Here is a 16,645-nt window from a genome sequence, read left to right on the forward strand (position 1 = left end):
CAGAGGGAAGCTGCCGCTGTGTCCCTGTCCCCTTCCCCACGTTTGTTCTCTCTCCCCGTCAGCTTTCCCCGTCCTTAGGAGACCTGCGACATGCCCCCCCCGCCGCTTTCGGCTTACCTGTGTGTGGTCACGGAGCTGGGGGCTGCGGGGATCTTTCCCTTTTGCTGCAAATCCTTGTCAAGTCTCCAATTTGACCTCAAAGTCAACCTCAGCCCAAAAAGCAGGGCCTGTCATATGGACATGGGGTCGTATGCTGCCGCTTTCAGTGGCTTTAAAAAAAGTGCTCTGTGATAGCTTCAGACCTCTCCTGGCTTGATTAAATGCTCTCATCTTGCCTGTGGCTAAGGAGAGCAAAGTTGTCAGGGTGCACTGATAGTCCCTTGGGTTATCTGATTTCATAATGTCACAGTGCTGTGAAAAGGTGGAACGGCGGAGCCTCTTCTGTACAGGTAGGAAGGATTTGGCTCTCCAGTCTGAGGGATCTACAGGAAAATCTAGCCCTGGTTTTAAAAGCAGAGGGGAAGTAATATCCAGCCTTGTGCTGTGCAGTAAGCAACATTTGCTTTCCCAAGTTTGAAGCCTTCTCAGGTAGACTTTTTGCAGCTGTACAGTGAGACTTGAGTGACTGAATGCCCCCACTAATTTTTAAGACTATTGAACTATGTTTAAGGCAATACTTAAAGTACCCCCTGACTTGGTGAGCAGTTCAGATCTTGTTTGTGTTGGACAGAATATCAGCCTCCATGTAATATGTTGTATTTCGTGTCTGTGCTGGGAAGCTAGAGCCCTGGTGTTTCTATAGGAACTGGTTGGGTGAAGGGGAGGCTCAGATGCACAGGACTGATGCCTGTGTGCTGATTTCTCTGAAAAGCTCCAGGTGAATCATGCCTGAGCTCTGACTGCATGTGAGGATGGTTGCTTCGTTAGGGAAACCAGGATTCAGTGAGAAGCATTGATTTAACTTGCTTTTGTCTATATAGTCCTTTTGAAAGGCATTCAGTTTTCACTATTTGTGACTATTGAAGAGAATGCTTGCCCTGTCTGGTGGTTTGGGGTTGTTCTAATTGGTGCTTAAGACTCATTATCCAAATTTAAACTTGGTGGATCCTGTAAATTAAATAGGAGCCATCTCCAGTGAGTGAAATCTTTGTATGTCACACATCAGTCATCTAAGTACAACCCTGCTTGAAAGAAAATGGATTCTGTAAGTCTTCTTTGAGGTGGTAGGATGTGCTTATATCACAGTATGTTGTGTGGGACAACCTGCAGCTTGCAAGTTTTTCAACTAAGTAGTCAGCTGTTCAAGAAATCCTAAGACAAACAGTCAAATGTTTTAACAACTATCATACTTGTCTTGTGACTTCCATGAAGAAGAAAGACTTAAAGGATCTGGCATAGAGCTGACTGAGCAAAATACTGAATCACAGCAGCTGGTTCTGCTGAATGTGCTTGTTCAGTGTATTATGCAGACACTGGAGTTTTTCTAATGGTCCAGGCACTTGGATTTCAGAGGTGTGTTTGTAAAGCTCATTATTTTCCGGACTTGGAGGAGGTGCTGTATCTTTAGTTCTAACTTGAGAACTAAGTTTAAGCTTGCTGGTTGAGTGGACAGTGTCTTTTTTTAATATGGAATTTGAACTGGAAGGCAGACAGAAAACTGGGGGGAGGTCTAGGATTTTCTCACATGAACTTCAGTTGAAACTAAAACAAAACAAGGAAGTGGTAGCACTGAACTAGTCGCTGATGACTTGCTCATGGCCTGCTGGGGCTGGTTTCTGTTCCTGTGGCTTCAGTCTGGCCTTTGGGAATGCTGAGTGGCAGGTTGGGACTTTAAAGCTGAAGAAAACACAGCTCTTAAGCTGCCTGCTTTTAACCTCCTTTGTGGAGCACAAAGTAAGTGTGCTGTTTTCTTGGACCTGGCTACTAGCATTCAAGCCTATGGCGCGCTATTAGTTGAACTCTCACAATGAAATCTGCTCTTTGAAGTTGCATTTTACTTGAGTAACATTTTGCCTGTAATTCTGCAGTGAAGTGCATGACTTGATTGAAATACCTCTGTAGCCAAGCTTGCTGAGTTTAACTTCCAAAGTTAGGTTGGGGGGGAGGCAGAAACAGTAGTGTTGAGATTAAATATGCTTTTGTTTAGCCAGTTCACTGTGTGATTTCATGAGGAGGAGTGACCTCAAGTTTTATATTAGCACAGCTTGGTGTGTGACATTAGCAGTTGAAGGGTGAAAGTCTTCTGTGGCTGCTTGCTTACTGACTGTTGCTTCTCAAACCTGTGAAGGCTAAATTATTTTTCTGTCACAGAATCTTCAGCAACACCGTTCTGGTTGGAAAATGTCTGCTCTTGAAACCCTCTTTAAATACATCGATGAACACCAAGACCTCTATATTCAGGTAAGTTTTGAGTTTTATGCTGCAGCACAGACAGCTATGGGATATTAAAAGTTTGGTGTTCAGCTTGAAGTTTGTTACACGTATGTAATATGCCCAATAGAGTAATACCAGGTAATTGGGGAAAGGGGGAAGCAGGCAGCAGGTGTGACTGGTTAACACAAGCCAGAAAACTTTGTTTCTTAAGTTTAGGCATAGTTCTGTTCCAAGACCTAAATCTCCATTATAGATTTATTAGGAAATGCTCTATTACTGTGTAGTGCTGGCAGTGACTTATTTAGAGGTACAGGAAGTTTGATACTGATTACCGAATGCCAAACTAGGTTTATACTGTCTCCCCTTTTGAGATGGGCGAGGAAAGATGTAATCAAGGCTGGAATAAAGCTTTCTCATATGAAACAGTTCATGTTGGGGTACGGAGGGAGAAGTTACCTTCTGGACTTTGCTGTTTAACTGCTATTTAATTGCACCTTGTATTGCAGTCCCTTTCACCTGCGAAGGAATCGGTGGTATAGCACTGTAAACTCTCAGGCAAGAGCTATGTTGAACTTGACTTCTGCCAGTTTCTCTCACTGATCTCACATGGGGGGAGAAAGCTAAGGCGGCCTTTCTGAGAAGCCTGAAAGACACTAGCTGGTTCTGGATACTTCAGAAATGGCAACCAGAAAGGCACAATAATGCACAAGCTGTCATACTCTTAAGCTTACCTTATGTATCTGTAGACTGTGTGCTACGCTGCAGGGGCAGCTGTAGGATGGTGAGGTTTTTAGAGAGCTTTTGAGTGTAATATTAAGGGTTAGAGTACTCCTTTGGGCAGAGGACGGAGCTGATTTGCCTCAAGGTTAAGCTTGATTAAAACAGTATTAGATGAATTGCAAGGTGTTGTGTTTGTATAGTGTCTCCCATGCCAGAAGTCATGTGTAGTAAAACCTTTAGCTTTGCCATCTTTCTGTAGCGGCTGGCTCAATGGGTGGCAATCCAGAGTGTGTCAGCATGGCCGGAGAAGAGGGATGAAATCAAACGCATGATGCAGCTTGCTGCGAAGGATATCGAGCGACTGGGAGGCACAACCCAACTTATGGATATTGGGAAACAAAAGGTATGTGAGCATCTACATGTCAGTTGAGCAGAAGCGTCTTTAGAAGATGAGGTGTTTTGCACTAGGAGGTGCTGGCTTCTTATGATCCAGTAAGAAAGGCACTTAGACTCTGTAAAGTATCACTTAAAATGCTGTTTATTAGAGCTACTGCTGTAGAGAAAGACATAGATAAGGTTATGTCCCTTCGGGTACCGGGAACCCCAAGCTGTGCAGCTTCTAGAGGGCATCCCATCGATGGACAGCATGCTGTGCAGATCCCATTCATGGAAATGTTATCCCACTTTATTTAATCAAACTGTTTGATTCCACTGCCAAACAAAAGGGATATTCACATGAGAACTTCTTGCTGTGCTTTTATCTAAAGACAAGGACACACAGGTGGTGTAATCACCAGTACCAAGTGGGAACTGCCTGCAAGCTACAGTTGACTGGCTGAGTTTATCCTGCAGCCCAAGGATACGCACAGCACAATACAGGCAGGAAGGCGAAGCTGTGTCTGCAACATAGCACAGGCTTGAGTGTACTCAGGCTAATGATGTGCATCACTAATTTCTTGATGTCTGATGGTCTTCTGGCCAGGATCACCACGCAAGGGTCTTGTGGGTAGCGGCCTAGAAAGGCGGTAGCCTGTTGGGCTGTAGGATAATGTCTTTCCTGCCGCACAGTCTGAGCTTCCTGTTAAAAATCTTGGTTTATAGTAAACCTTGGGATCCAGATCAGTTAAGTATCTTGTATTACACTTTGGACTGTGTATAATTTTCTAACTAGAAAGGCAGTAGCCTGTTGGGCTGTAGGATAACGTCTTTCCTGCCGCACAGTCTGAGCTTCGTGTTAAAATCTTGGTTTATAGTAAACCTTGGGATCCAGATCAGTTAAGTATCTTGTATTACACTTTGGACTGTGTATAATTTTCTAACTGAACGTGAACAGAGCACCTGCAAACAAAACTGTTAGACATCTTTAACAGCAGGCTGGTGTTGGGCCTTAGACCCATAGACTGTAAAGATACTGACTGAAGTTTCAGTGAGTCTTCCAAAAGACTTTTAGGCTCTTCCAGAAGTGTTACATTTGTCATGACACTGCACTGCTCCATTACCAGATACAGAAAGATTCTTGATAGGATGAGTCCCCTCCTTATTTTTAGCTATGTGAACTGCTTTTCTTCACCTGAGAAATGTATGTGCTTATGTGAACAATGATAATCTCATCCTAGGGAACCATCCACTAGATGTGCTCCTCCTTTGAAGTGCCTAGCTGCTATAAGTCATAGAGTAAGACCCGTACCAAAATTGTTAGACTAGTGTTTGGATAGTGGAATTCAAAATCCTGTTGTACTCAAGTGTTTGGTAGTTTTAGAAGATTGTAGTTGTAATTGGTGCTAATGACTGCTGGGTGAGACCTGTGTGTATCAGGACCCTCTGAGCAGATCTTGCTTTTGGCAACAGGAATACACTTGTTTGTAGCCCTACAGATCCCAGCAGGGAAGCAGCTGACTTTGTGTGCTGCCTTGGGAGGGAATCTGTAGGATAATTCTAGCTCTGCTATGACCTACAGCCTAAAATCCCATCAAAAGTGTTTCAGTTAATTGAAGCAAACTTGTTCCTTTCATCAGTGTAACTCTTTTGGAGGCAGGAGCTGATTTTACAGAGTTTATTACAAGTAATGTTTCTAGTTAGCTTTAACCCAGCTGCAAGAATTTTTCTAACTTTAGTTTTATATTAAGCATAGACAAATCTAGTCAGTGTATTATGTACACTGCTGCTATATCAATTAAGGACAATGTAAAGCAGCTGGTGAACTTGTCTGGTCTAACTTAAGTTTACTGTGGCACAGCAGTTTGTACTGTGTACTGATAAAGTGTAAATCCTTACAATAATGCTTTAATTGCTTAGAGCTGCAGCTGGCCAAGGAGTGTGTAAGCTGTTGATAAAAAATCAGAGCTTGGAGCCCATGTGAGCAAAAAGTCAAAGCTGATCTTGATCTGCTGAACAGTGTCTAGGAGTATGTGTTCACTGGGAGGGGAATACATGCTGACTGAGAATAGCGTGTGATAATTGCTCATGGGGTTTTGCAAAGAACTAAGCCAAGTTCAACTCTTGAACTAAGTTCATTGGCACTACCCTGCCCTTTGCGTAACAGCATAGGCTAGTATAGAGGAAGACAACTGTTAGGCTGACCTTATTTGGGTGTAGGCACGTGTTATACTTGGTGGTACGGCTGTCAGGAAATTTTTGTCTAGGGAGCTATACTGTGGACAGGATGAAGGTGCAGCAACAAGCAATACAGAATGCAATATTGAATGGAGTTTGTCACTTATGCTTAGGTCAGCATTAGATATGGCAGTTTGGCATGCAGACAGCTTGCGCTGCTAAAATCTGATGTAGGATTGTTAGTTTAAAGCGAACGGTTCTGAGGGCCTTGGAACATTTTGACTGTTACCGAGACTTGTCAGGAAACTTACTGGCATGGTGCTGTCATGCCTTCATTGGCACCCTGCTTCTGGCAATCAGTTTAAGTGGCTTAGTTTTGTCTAGCTGCCTATGCACCTAATCTCATACCTTCTGCACTGTTAAAATAATTTATCCATCTGATAAAAATGTGCTGCTCTGACACTCTGCATTTGAATAAAACTTCTTGCCTCTTATTTCTAGCTGCCTGATGGCTCACAGATCCCTCTACCGCCAATTGTTCTGGGAACACTTGGCTCAGATCCACGCAAAAAGACGGTTTGTGTATATGGTCACCTGGATGTTCAGCCAGCAGCGCTAGAGGATGGTTGGGACAGTGAGCCCTTCACCCTGGTAGAAAGAGAAGGTAAGAGTGGTGAACTTCACAAACTGCAGAGCACTTCTTTTAACGAGTATGGTATTTCTCAACTGTTCTAAAGTCATACCCTTGATTGAAAGGGGGAAGGAGAATAAGAACAGACATGGGTGTTTGTTTAATACTGTTGAGAAAATATGCAGGAGGGGAAGTGGTAAACAAGTAGGGCTGCGAAATCTCTCTGGGCTGCTCTCAGGGCTCGTTTCTTCTTCTGATAGTCTAGGCTGTACTTGCACGTATCTTCCTTGTATCTACAACAAAGTCTTAACTGCTGCCTGCCATGGTAACAATTTGTTGCCAGAAAGCTTTCTAGAACTACTTTCTTGTGCTGTTCCTAACTTGCAGCCTGTAAGGTCATGTCAGACTGCAGGGGTTTTGAACTGCTACAGGGGACAAACGCTCAACACAGCTTCTTTATGGCTGGAGACAGGAGTGGTATGGCAGCCTCCCTGGGTTGCCTGGTGTTTGCATACTGTGCTATGACGAGTCCCGCAGGAGATGTGTTTTACAGAGCTGGTGCCCAGACAAGTGTCCCTCTCCTGTAAACGGGGATGAAGAAATCATCCAGTAACTCCTGTTGAAACAACACATTGCCAGTAACTAAGAGGGGACAAAAACTTTCTTTTCTACTTAAAGCTAGTGCTACCAACAGCCTCTTCCTTGTTTGATTTGCTTGGTGTTGGGTGTCAAAGGTCAGATGAATAGAAGGACATTAACCATTCTTATTGCATAAGCGTTAATCATTGCCAAGAAAAGTAGTCTCTGGTAGCTAGTATTTCTACTTGGGCACTTAGTAACTGGCGTTCTGCTGCCTGTGACCAAGTTGGATTATCTCATCTGATAGCAAGAGCTAGATTTGCCTCAGGCTGTGGTTTATCTCTGTGCAGCCTGGCAGTGTAAGAGACCTATTTATGAATGGCTCCTTACTTTGTGAGCCTGTTCTGTCACTGGTTATACCTAGTGCTTCGGGGTTGTAGCCACAGCTCTGGGTTGCAGCAGTATCTGCCTCTACTGTGATCCCATGTGCTGCATTTCTGGGGACTTCCCTATAGCCTGTAAAACTTGTCTTCGATTAAAGCCCTTTCTGGGGAGATTCACTCTTATCTGGAGAATCCAGAGAAGGGATTGGTCACTAACTACTGTATTCTTACTCTTCAAACAAAGAATTATTGAATTGAAGCCAGTACTGGATAGGTTTCTGTTAAAAGGCAGTAGCTTGTTTCTATCCCTGTACAACTGTGTTTGTAGAAAATGATATTATGGTGAAGGATATGGGAATGACATAGCCCAAGGCAGTTATATCTTTTCCAGGCTTACTTTCAACTCCTATCCAGGGAGCAGCTGGGGGAAGAGGTGAGGTAGCTCTAAGTGGGAGAACTAGTGCAGTCCTGCACCTGTGCCACTTGCATGGGTGTATGAAGTGGGATGTAAAACTGCTGACTTCAGAAGAATCAGAAATGAAAGTTAATACAAGCAGAGCTAAAAAGCTTATCGAAAGAAGGTATTTTTCTCATGAGGGCAAGAGATGACTGAAGCTTCATCCTAATTTTTCTCTGCACTGGTTAATTTATATCTTGTTTCTACAGGAAAGCTGTATGGGCGAGGATCAACAGATGACAAAGGTCCAGTGCTTGCCTGGCTGAATGCCTTGGAGGCTTATCAACAAACTAACCAGGTATGTGCCCAAAATGTATCCTGCTTTTTTACCTGCAGCTGAGTCTAGCAATAAATGTTATCCAAGTCACAAACCCTTAGGAGGCAAGCCTGCTTATTCAGCTGATGAGAGGAATGATGCAATAGTACTGTAAATTCCCCAATGTCCCAGGAGGGTTGAGTTGACTTGCTGACGAGTTAGTCTTGTAAATGCTTGGATTGCACTTTAAACATTTTTGCTTTAACAAAATGCATAGGAAGGGAAATACATATGCAAGCATCTGGAGCAGGAAGAATAAACAAATGTGATCACTTTCATGTAAGGATGTCAAATTAGCTTGGCCTTTAGCAGAGCTTAATGTCTCACTACCACTGAGCTCTAAGAAGAGATTAACTTAGTAACACTAAACTGGGAGCTTTGCTCTTTCTGTTCAAGAAAAAGTGCAATCAGAAAAAGCTTCAGGTGTCTGCTTTATCTTGCAAGACAAGTTGCCATTACTTGTGAGAAGAATTACCAGTTCTCAAATGACATCTAGGCATGGAGTATGGTAGATGGGATAGACAGGGTAGCTCTGACTCTCCTACTGTGGCATGCAGTTGCTGTGGTTAATATGAGTTTTCCTAGTCCTGTGACTTACCTTTGGCAACAGATTTCTGCTGCGTTCCCACAGTTAAGAGGCTTGGGAAGAAGTTGTTCCAGAGCTTAGTTAAAACTTTTTTTGAAGAGTTTGAATTCCATCAAATGAAGGGTGGTGTAAGTGCCCTCAACATAAATGCAGTCCAAACTTTGTAATACTTAGAGTATAATTAACAAAATTCACTGTTGTGGAACTAATTTATTCATGTCCATTTTGCTGCTTTCTACATGACAGATGAAAATTACTGATTGCTGAAGGAGTCCAGTGTTTTCATGTACTTAATCTGTTCTTGTTTTTCATTTTTCAAAGGAGTTTCCAGTAAATGTTAAGTTCTGCCTAGAGGGTATGGAAGAATCGGGATCTGAAGGCCTTGATGAACTGATTTTTGCTCAGCGAGATACTTTCTTCAAAGATGTGGATTATGTTTGCATTTCTGACAACTACTGGCTAGGCAAGCAGAAGCCTTGTATCACTTATGGCTTGAGGGGTATCTGCTACTACTTCATAGAGGTAAGTGCTGAAATAGATTGCAAAACCAGTATTATTAAACTGACTTTTCTACTGCAGAAGAGTAAATGCTTTAAGGTACAACAACTGAGTGGTCTGGTTTCAAAACCAGATGCAGTCTCAAAATACCTGCAGCAAAAAGCTGGGGTGAAAGTCTGTGCATTTGACAGTATCTTCATGCTGATATTAACCTGAATCTTAATTCACTTCAAACCAGGTGGAATGTAGTGACAAAGACCTTCACTCTGGAGTTTATGGTGGTTCGGTACATGAGGCCATGACAGATCTCATTGCTCTAATGGGTAAGAAAAAACAGGTTTCACTGAATGCACCTAAAATGGGAGCAAGAGCCATTAAAGCATGAGTGAATTTGCAGTGAGGGGGGGTTCCTAAGGGCTGCTTACGTTAGCAAAGCAATGACCGATGAAATGGTACTTGCCAGGTATGCAAGGCTGATGCCTTCAATACAGAAATATGATGAAGGTCTTGCCAAGAAGTTGTCTGTCTACTTTAACTTCCCCTAAAATCTTGTTGCAAACTTGTATGTTAATTAAATTGACTCTTTTCTGCAGACTCTTCTATGGATGCCATATCAAACTCCTTGGGAATCCTGCCTTCAAACAGCCAGCCAAACACGTAGCAGTAGAATTAAATACAACTCCAAGGAAGTGCACATCTTGGATAGCTGCAAATTCCATAAGTGCCTTGCATGCTTGGTGGTACAGGCTCTGGGAGGTAGAAGTCAGAATTTCACCACATTTACAGAGTTTTTGGAAGGCAAAGACTTCTATTTCCCATGGAAAGTGTTCCCAGCAATGACATCTTGTTTCTCCTGGTTGAATGCTGATATTAGGTGCTTCTTGTTTACAGGTTCTCTTATAGACAAGAAAGGGAAAATCCTCATCCCAGGCATTAATGAAGCAGTGGCACCTGTTACTGATGAGGAGCTGGCACTGTATGAAAAGATTGATTTTGAGCTGGAAGAATATGCAAAAGATGTAGGAGCAACAAAACTATTGCATGATACAAAGGTATACTGTACTACTCCCTCTACCCTGGTTAGCTGTGTTAGTTTAAGCTCTCTGTATTAGTAGGAGACGGAAACTTCTGTGGATACTTGTATAGTTGCCAAGTAATTTAGTAGGCAGAGAATTCATCTGGTGTCTTTAAAATAGTGAGATTTCCTTGAAGATAATTTCACATACTGTATTGTTGACTGGCAGTTCCCCTGCAAAGTGTTAGGTGCTTGGAAACTTAGTCTAGGTTATCCTATGTTTAAGACAAGCAGCACAGACAACTTTAAATTTACTCCTTAGTCTAAGTATAAGTAGCATTTCAAACTTGTAGAGAGCTTCCATTATCTAGTGCTGTTCTTCTAAGGCTAGATAAGAACTGCTAGCACTTTTCCAGAGGTCAGATACCACACCTACACAAAGCATCTGATTTCCTACATCTGTAGGAAGTTCAGTGGGTTATCAGAAATAAAGTAGTTGCTCAGAGATGACTTCTCGTTAAGTGAGAAAACAGCTTGAGATCAACCTGTGTTGAACTTAAGGTTGACATACTGAACATCTTCCTAGAGCTGACAAGCAAGGACTGTTTTGTAGCCATGAGCTAGGCAGCTGCCCAAATCTTTGAACAGGCTCAAGTTCAATAAACTCAAGTTTGAACTTCTCAAATCTTCATCCTGGGAGCTCTCCAAGTGAATGCTTTTAACAGCATTGAATCTTGCAAGGTACAGGTGTTACATACTAAATTTAAAGCATTAAACCCTAGATGTAAATACATCTCCTATCATAAAAAGCAGAAGTGAGTGTTGTAAAAGACAAGTTTACATGTGCAGGTCTGTCTTCTGTCCTAGTACTGTCAGGAGAAGACTTCAGACTGAACTCAAATAGGTATAAGTAACAATTTTATATCCTCAACCCTGTCTTTACATGTTCAGGTTTGTATCAACCAGGAGCACACAGACTTTCTTGTTTAGCCTTATCCTATAAATTAATAGATGAAATATAGCTTGTATATAAGGAGGAGCTGGCAAGATGCTCTTTATGTATGATACTGACCTAAAGCTGTTCAATCTTAGCGAGACTGAAATCCTAGCTTAACTTACCAAGGGAGTTCTAAGCAAACTGCATACATGCAAGAAGGGTCTTAGGGCTAAGGAGAGAGATGGGAGAGAAGGCTGTAATCTTCAAGTGAGAAACAATGTGCTTGAGAGATTTGAACTGTGGACAGTTAAATTTGCTTTGAGAGAAGATTGGAGGCAGGTTGTACCTGGAACAAAACAGTTAACATGAGGGCCACTAAATATCTAAGTCTCCTGAATTTCTGCAGTGAAGTTCAGGTTTGAGAACCTGTAGCTGTCCATACCGGACACAAAGTGTGCAGAGTTCAGTGTGCTGAACAGCTGTGTCCAAGGCAACAAGGAGGAAATGCAGAAGTGATTCTGAAAAAGGCAACAGTGCTTACTTTAACCAACCTGGAGTTCAGGCAGTTCAATACAACTGATGACATAAACAGGAGCACTCTTGTATGCCTCAGTCTGCACAGTGGCAAGGCTTTTAGAAAACTTGTGACTTCATAAGCATGTGACTCTGAAGGCGCCTGCCTACCTCAAGGCAGTGGGGACTAGAGCTTCCAATGCACTGCCTACGCACTGTGCTTGAGCACCTTATAAATGGGATTTGTGTCCTTGTCAGAAACAGGCTGGTCATGTCCTGTAAGTTCCATAGAACTAGGAGAAAGCCAAACTAGAACTACTAAATCTTTTCAGGTGCTGAAAACCCAGCTGTTGGATCAAAATGTGTGCTTAATGGGAGTAACAGTTTCTGTTTATAACTGAGTGGTCTTGAATGAGCTGTGTTTCTCCATGGGAGAAAGCACTGTTTCTCACAAAGTCTTTATTAGATTGAAGAAATTACTACTTTGGTGAACTTTGTCAAACTTCACATAACCTTGTGTCTTTGCCTTTGCTTCTGCAGAGAGATATCCTGATGCATAGGTGGAGATACCCTTCCTTGTCTCTCCATGGAATTGAAGGAGCCTTCTCAGCCTCTGGAGCCAAGACTGTGATTCCTAGGAAAGTGATTGGCAAGTTCTCCATCAGGCTTGTGCCAAACATGACTCCTGAAGAAGTCACAAAGCAGGTATGTTGAGACAGATTGATGGCGTCAAAACAACTAGAGTCTCTAAACTTCTTCTCCATGCCTGAGGGAAGAGTATTTCTGGTTTCTAAAGCAGTTCTGTTTGTTTGCTAGCATCTTCCCTGTTCTGCACCTCAGCTCTGCTCATTGAGGGAATTGCCGTATGGTACCACACTGGACTGCTGTGGCCTGGCTATTCAATTTCTCTCAATTATCTCAAAGGGCTCAGGAGTAAATGCTAATTTAATTGTAGGGCACTTGGATTACCAGGAGTGCATATTCAAAAGCATAAGAGTTTGATGTGTTGGCTAACGGTTCTACAGTATACTGTTAACTTGCCTAAAGGAGATACTCTGACTTCAGAGATATAGGAATTATATAAAATAATAAGAGGAAAGGCATTGCTGCACAATTTTGCCTGCAAGTCCCCAAGATGCTTTTAGTGTAGAGTCTTTACCAGTGTTTGTACAAATGCTAACAGTAGATAAGATTCTTCAACCTTTCTTATAGGTTGAAGACTACGTGAGCAAAAAGTTTGCAGAGCTGCAGAGCCCCAACAAATTCAGAGTGTACTTGGGCCATGGTGGAAAACCTTGGGTGTCAGACTTCAACCATCCCCACTATATGGCTGGTAGGAAGGCCATGAAGACAGGTCAGTGGGTTTTTCACTTGGCATTGGGAGGACTAAAAAACTCTTGTTCCAGCACCTCAAGAAATACTGAGGAGCTCACGTTTGCAGAATATTTAGTGTTCTGCATGTATCTCATAAGTTTGGCTCACCAAGTAACAAAGCATGTCATGTGCAATCCTTAAACTCAAGCCTGAGTTACGGGAAGGAAAGCAACTTGATATCAAGCTCACTCCTCCTATGCTGGAACAAGTCCATTGGTATGGTGTTACTTTTGCACAAGGATGAGACTGTGAGTTCAGATCACTTAGCCAAAGCCCTCAAAGCTTACTCATCCTAGCATCCCTCTTAATCTATTAGGCTGGGGCAACTAGAGCGAATCTAACTTGTGCTGGCGTACAAGCAGGTTTTTAAATGAAGTGTTATTTGTGTAACTGTTTGGACTGAACTCGGTGACTATACTCCAGCACTACACCTCAGGGGAGAAAGCTCCGCAGTTCTGTGGCCTGTGCAGTCTGGCTGATTAAAACAGAGCAAGATTTAGCCAGCACCTGGGATTGGTACTTGATGGCTTAAGGATTTGTTGGAAAAACCAATGCAACTCCAAACTGACTAGAGTATCACTTTTCTAGTTTTTGGAGTTGAACCAGACCTGACGAGGGAGGGAGGAAGCATTCCTGTCACCCTTACTTTTCAAGAAGCAACAGGCAAGAATGTCATGCTGCTTCCTGTTGGAGCTGCAGATGATGGTGCCCACTCTCAAAATGAGAAGCTAAATAGGTAAGAGAATACTTATCCCTGTGCCATGCTGAGTTTACTGTGGGTCTTGGTATATATTAAGAAAAGGAGCAAGAAGAATTGAGCTCTTGCTTTTCTATAATTCTCTGGAAGGCAAAGTGCCCTTTCCCCCTAGCAGAGAATTACTGGTTGGGTAACGGGTCTGTAGCTGAATCGTGATCTCATTACTGCATCTGGCTTTACACACTTGAAACCAGAAGCAGTTTTGTACTTTCTTCTCCAAGCTTGGCTACCCCCTGCCCCAAGGATGGCGTTTCTGTCTTGCTGCGGCAGATGGGGGGAGGTTGGGAGTCATGCCTGTTGCCTGCAACAGTAATGCCTGTAGTGTCTGGTGTGTGTAGGACTGATACTGCGAAAAGCACAACTGCTAGAAATACAGCTCAAAGACAACGCTAATAGAAGCATCTTCTTTCCAGGTACAACTACATCCAGGGGGTGAAGATGCTTGGTGCATACCTCTATGAAGTTTCCCAGCTGAAGGACTAAGTTAGACACCTTACCTTCTGGTTTATGGGTCAGAAGTCTGAGTTTTCTTATAAAATGTCATCAACTACCACCAAATCTTACATGGCTCCCCTTTTCCACCAAGACTCCACTGCTTTGGTGGGAGAGAGGGAAGCATGCAGTTCCACTTGACACAGAATACTGTATACCAAAAATATGTCTTTAAAAGCTTACTTCAGATGACACAGACTATTCCTTATCTGGCCAGTAGTCTTGAACTGCATCTTTGTCCCCTCTGTATCACTTCAAAGTTGTGGTTTGCTGTATTCTACTTTTCCTGTAAAGCAGGAGGAACGGTTTGCTCTCAGCTGTTTAAGCAGCCACATCAGTTGCAGAACTGCCAGCCAAATTTAAGGTTCTTGTTCCTGGATATGTCCTGGAAGTAGTCAAAGTGACAGATTACGGGGCTATACTGGAATGTGTTCAGGCTGTAGTGACGCATCTGTCTTGTGAACTGAGTGATTTGGAAAAGCAGTTTGTCTCTTACGGTTTATACCTGCCTGCAGGTTTCAGTTCACGGTGAATTAAGTTATAACAAAATTCACTCTGGTAATGACTACTGGCCATCTTTTTGTAAAGCTGCCTTTGTACTCCCTAAAAAGGACAATAAATAATCATGCTCTAGAGTCTGGCTCTTGGTTTCTAAGGATTAAATAATGACTTCGGAGGGAAACCAACTTCAGGTAACTTGGGAAGAACTTTTCTATAGCTATAAGGCAGATGAACAATGTGGTTACAGACTGTACTTCCTGGGAATCCAAAGTTTTGTTCCTTAGGCTCTGGCTCTGTAACAGCTTGTTGACTTGAAGCAGATGTTGCTAAATCCTGCTCTCCTGAGAGAAAACAAGCTCAGAAAAATGTTCCAATTTGGCTCTGTAAGCCAGGTCATCGCACTGTAGCACAACTGATGATACTGCAAGGGAGTGGATGGAATTTGTAGGCGTAAGTGGGGAGAGAAGAGCATCACTCATCGCAGCTACTGGCTGACATCCAACTTCAAGCTGTCAACATTAAACTCCATCACTTCTGGTATTTCAAAAAACTGCAAACCCTCTTAAATGTGTGCTAATCTGAACTGGATTTGGCTCGCTTTCTGACATTACCTGAGCAGCACTAGCGGGCTAAGCCAGGTAAGTATGTCAGGCGGTGATGCTTTGCTCTGAAGTGCCTGAGAGCATGACACAGTCCTGTATGCTGGGAAACAGGTGAGCAGCATGTGGTGCTGCCTCCCTTGGGGGCAGAAGGCAGGAATGTCTTGTCTGTCTGGTTGTCACTCTTGCTTGAGCTGGAGTCTTCATAATGGATGGTTGCTGGGGCAGGGAGGAGTCTTCTGTTCTCACTGTGGAGCTTCTACAGTTTCTCTGCCTTATTTGTTTTGTCCTCTTTGGTTTGTCGTGGAAGTTGATGGCTGGAGATCATCTGGTATGGTTAAACTTTGCGCTTGCAGCTGGGGTATGGCCTGAGACCCATGTGGTGTGCCTGTGTTGGTACTTGCTGGCACTAAGCATCTGCACAAACACTGGGCAGTGGCCTGCTAGGGTCTCCTTTCAATGACGGGGGAACTGCTCTGCTCCAACATGTGGCCTGTACATAGGGTGAGAGTGGCATGCCTGAATACTTGAAGGTATGCTGAGATTGTTAGTTAAACAGGGTAACTAGTCCTAGCAGTCAGTGTGTTTAAAGCGGCTTCCTCAGTTGCTGAACTGACACCTCTGACTTCTCTAAATGGGGTAACTTTACGCAAAAAGACAGTTCCCTGGATATTGATGAGTTCCTATTGCTTATTTTCTACCTATCAATTTGAAAAGCATCAAAACCTAAAAAAACCACCCATAGTTCCTGGACTGAGGTAAGACTAGTTTCTCACAATGTAAAGAAAAAGCTTATTTGGGCAGGATGAAAGCTGATAATGTCATGAACTATGTTCAGAAAGTGAGCATGTCTGTAGCTGTCATATTTAATTTGTAATGAATCTTTTGAGAAATAGTTAATTGGCTCAAGCTCTGCACTGAAGACACTGCATCAGGTCCTACGTTTCCTGAATAAGTACAGCATGGCAGAGTTGTGAAGGATGCCCAGAACAGAAGGTATGTTAAGGGGTTTGCGGAAGAGGCTGGGAAGCAGATCCTGTTGGATAGGCAGCAGAAATACTTTGGTGTGGGGTGAGTGCCAGAACCCTGTGAAAAGGAGATTAAAATGGGACTTTGGCCTGAGCAAAATGTAGGGGCCTATTTAAGCGCACAGGAGTAAGTTGCTAAAGGAACAGGTCCTTTATGAGACTTAATGGGATCTCAGATTTGTTTAGATGTATAATTTTAAAGTTGGAAATCATCAAGTTCTATTACCTTGCTACAGTAGAGCTTGCTTTAGCTGTAACCTCTCTAGTCCCTGCCTAAGGTGACCACAAAAGCAGTAGTACTTGGCCTGAGTGACCAATGCAAGCAGAAGGAGC

The 16,645-nt window shown here is 43.0% G+C and overlaps 1 protein-coding gene across 2 annotated transcripts; it reads left to right on the top strand.

Moving 5' to 3' along the window:
* The first annotated feature begins 2,316 nt into the window (after positions 1 to 2,316).
* On the top strand, positions 2,317 to 14,819 carry CNDP2 (CNDP dipeptidase 2 (metallopeptidase M20 family)). Of its 2 annotated transcripts, XM_009706387.1 has the most exons (11): positions 2,317 to 2,400; positions 3,353 to 3,496; positions 6,148 to 6,310; positions 7,906 to 7,994; positions 8,920 to 9,120; positions 9,335 to 9,419; positions 9,988 to 10,148; positions 12,102 to 12,266; positions 12,774 to 12,915; positions 13,524 to 13,671; positions 14,106 to 14,819. In XM_009706387.1, the coding sequence occupies exons 1-11, from the start codon at positions 2,341 to 2,343 to the stop codon at positions 14,173 to 14,175; spliced, it is 1,428 nt and encodes a 475-aa protein (XP_009704689.1). In that variant the 5' UTR covers positions 2,317 to 2,340; the 3' UTR covers positions 14,176 to 14,819. The 2 variants fall into 2 exon arrangements, with proteins under 2 accessions (XP_009704689.1, XP_009704690.1); XM_009706388.1 differs by lacking the exons at positions 6,148 to 6,310; positions 7,906 to 7,994 and having other exon boundaries at positions 2,341 to 2,400; positions 14,106 to 14,362.
* Positions 14,820 to 16,645: the final 1,826 nt, after the last annotated feature.

Source organism: Cariama cristata, unplaced genomic scaffold (assembly GCF_000690535.1).
Source record: "Cariama cristata isolate BGI_N322 unplaced genomic scaffold, ASM69053v1 scaffold368, whole genome shotgun sequence".
In the NCBI taxonomy this organism is placed as follows: domain Eukaryota; kingdom Metazoa; phylum Chordata; class Aves; order Cariamiformes; family Cariamidae; genus Cariama; species Cariama cristata.